Source organism: Chlamydomonas reinhardtii, chromosome 6 (assembly GCF_000002595.2).
Source record: "Chlamydomonas reinhardtii strain CC-503 cw92 mt+ chromosome 6, whole genome shotgun sequence".
Lineage (NCBI taxonomy): Eukaryota > Viridiplantae > Chlorophyta > Chlorophyceae > Chlamydomonadales > Chlamydomonadaceae > Chlamydomonas > Chlamydomonas reinhardtii.
Genome location: NC_057009.1, coordinates 6,483,164 through 6,484,954, shown reverse-complemented (window position 1 = coordinate 6,484,954; position 1,791 = coordinate 6,483,164). Strand labels below are relative to the sequence as shown.

The 1,791-nt window shown below is 62.5% G+C and overlaps 1 protein-coding gene across 1 annotated transcript in view; it reads left to right on the top strand.

Annotated features, from left to right (window-relative positions):
- CHLRE_06g293051v5 (uncharacterized protein) overlaps window positions 1-1,791 on the top strand; it is a 15,396-nt gene that overhangs the window by 11,262 nt on the left and 2,343 nt on the right. The window contains exons 12-14 of the mRNA XM_043063455.1: window positions 600-737; window positions 1,005-1,183; window positions 1,411-1,548. Coding sequence (XP_042924161.1) covers window positions 600-737; window positions 1,005-1,183; window positions 1,411-1,548 — 455 coding nt within the window. The remainder of the gene's footprint in view (window positions 1-599; window positions 738-1,004; window positions 1,184-1,410; window positions 1,549-1,791) is intronic.

Below are 1,791 nucleotides of genomic sequence, written 5' to 3'. Positions count from 1 at the left end.
GTGTGTGTGTGTGTGTGTGTGTGTGTGTGTGTGTGTGTGTGTGTGTGTGTGTGTGTGTGTGTGTGTGTGTGTGTGTGTGTGTGTGTGTGTGTGTGTGTGTGTGTGTGTGTGTGTGTGTGTGTGTGTGTGTGTGTGTGTGTGTGTGTGTGTGTGTGTGTGTGTGTGTGTGTGTGTGTGTGTGTGTGTGTGTGTGTGTGTGTGTGTGTGTGTGTGTGTGTGTGTGTGTGTGTGTGTGTGTGTGTGTGTGTGTGTGTGTGTGTGTGTGTGTGTGTGTGTGTGTGTGTGTGTGTGTGTGTGCCGCGTGGTGGGGCCAGTGTTGGGATGGGGGTTGGGGGGCTGGGGGCGATGGCGGTGACTTCATTGGGGTGGGGGCGGCTGACGGCGTGCGTGTGGCGGGGGTGCGTGCGCGGGGCTTCGTGTGTGGCGGGCGTCAGCAGCCTCTAGATGCGAGGTTGTAGCACACGATCCGGTCGCGCTTTGCGCATCCATTCCACGCATCCCTTTGCACTCCAGCCCACCCAACCAACCGCCACATTCCAACCACCACATCCCAACCACCACATCGCACCCCACACCGCTCCCTCGCCCCTCCTCCGCAGCCAAGCCCTTCGGCGCGCACATGACGCTCAACGACGTTATGGCCAAGGTGGTCAAGATCGAGCGGCAGGACAAGCCGCACGTGAGCGCCATAAGCTTCGACCGCAACGCAGCCAACGTGTTCCAGTCCTACCTGCAGGGTGAGTGGAGCCGTGTGGGGTTGCGGAGGGGTGAGGGGCGTGAGCGACCATTCAGGGGCACGAGGATGGGCATGGCCCAGACAGGGGGGGACAGGCGACTGGCAGCCGTTGGTCGTTTGGCGTGGGTGTTTCCAAACCGCCGCCACCACCCCCATTTCGCCTCATCTACCACAACATCTCGGCTCCGCCCCGCTGCTGTACCGATGTGGCTGGCTACACCCCGCTTCTCCTCAATTCATTATGAATGTAACACCGCCCCCCCCCAAGGCGCCTTCAACTTCTCCATCAAGCGCGGCGGCATCCTGTACGGCACCGTGTTGGAGGAGGAGGGGCCGGAGCCGGGCAAGACGGAGACGCACGTGCGTGTGGACTTCATCTACGAGCCGCCGCAGGAGGGCAGCGCCGACACCCTCACACTACAGCGCCACACGCCCGAGGAGCAGCAGGTGCGCCGCCTGCGGAGGCGCAGGGGCACTGGGGACCGGGCAGGGGATGGCGGCGGCATGGTGTGGTGGTTGTCTTGTCTACCCCTCCCCCGCCCATCGCCTAATCAGTCACGCCTGGAACCCACTGCCTCCCTCCCGCTCCTTGCTTGGTGTGGTTCAGTTTGGCCTGGTATTTGCAACCCTCCTCCCCGTAACTATATATAATTGTAATCCCCTCGCGGCCTCAGGTGGATCTTATCGCCCAGATGCTGGGCTACCGCAAGGTGGGCTTCATCTTCAGCCAGTCGGTCAAGGGGCAGAAGGCGGCGGCGGAGGGCGACTACATCATCAACAGCCAGGAGCTCATCGCCATGGCGGCCATGCAGGTGGGGCTGGGTGGATGTGTGGGTGTGTGGGTGTGTGGGTGGGGGTGGTGGGGGTGGGTGGGCGTGTGGGGCGTGTGGATGTGTGGGGTGCGGGTGTGCAGAGTTGTGGGGTGACCAACCGCCCCATGGTGAGTGTGGGTGTGTGCGGGGGGGGGCCTGTAGGAGTGTTTGGGGTTGGTTTGTCCCAACCCCCTGGAAAGCAAGACCCAGCAGGTGGGGTGGGGGGGGGGTTGGATGTTTTGG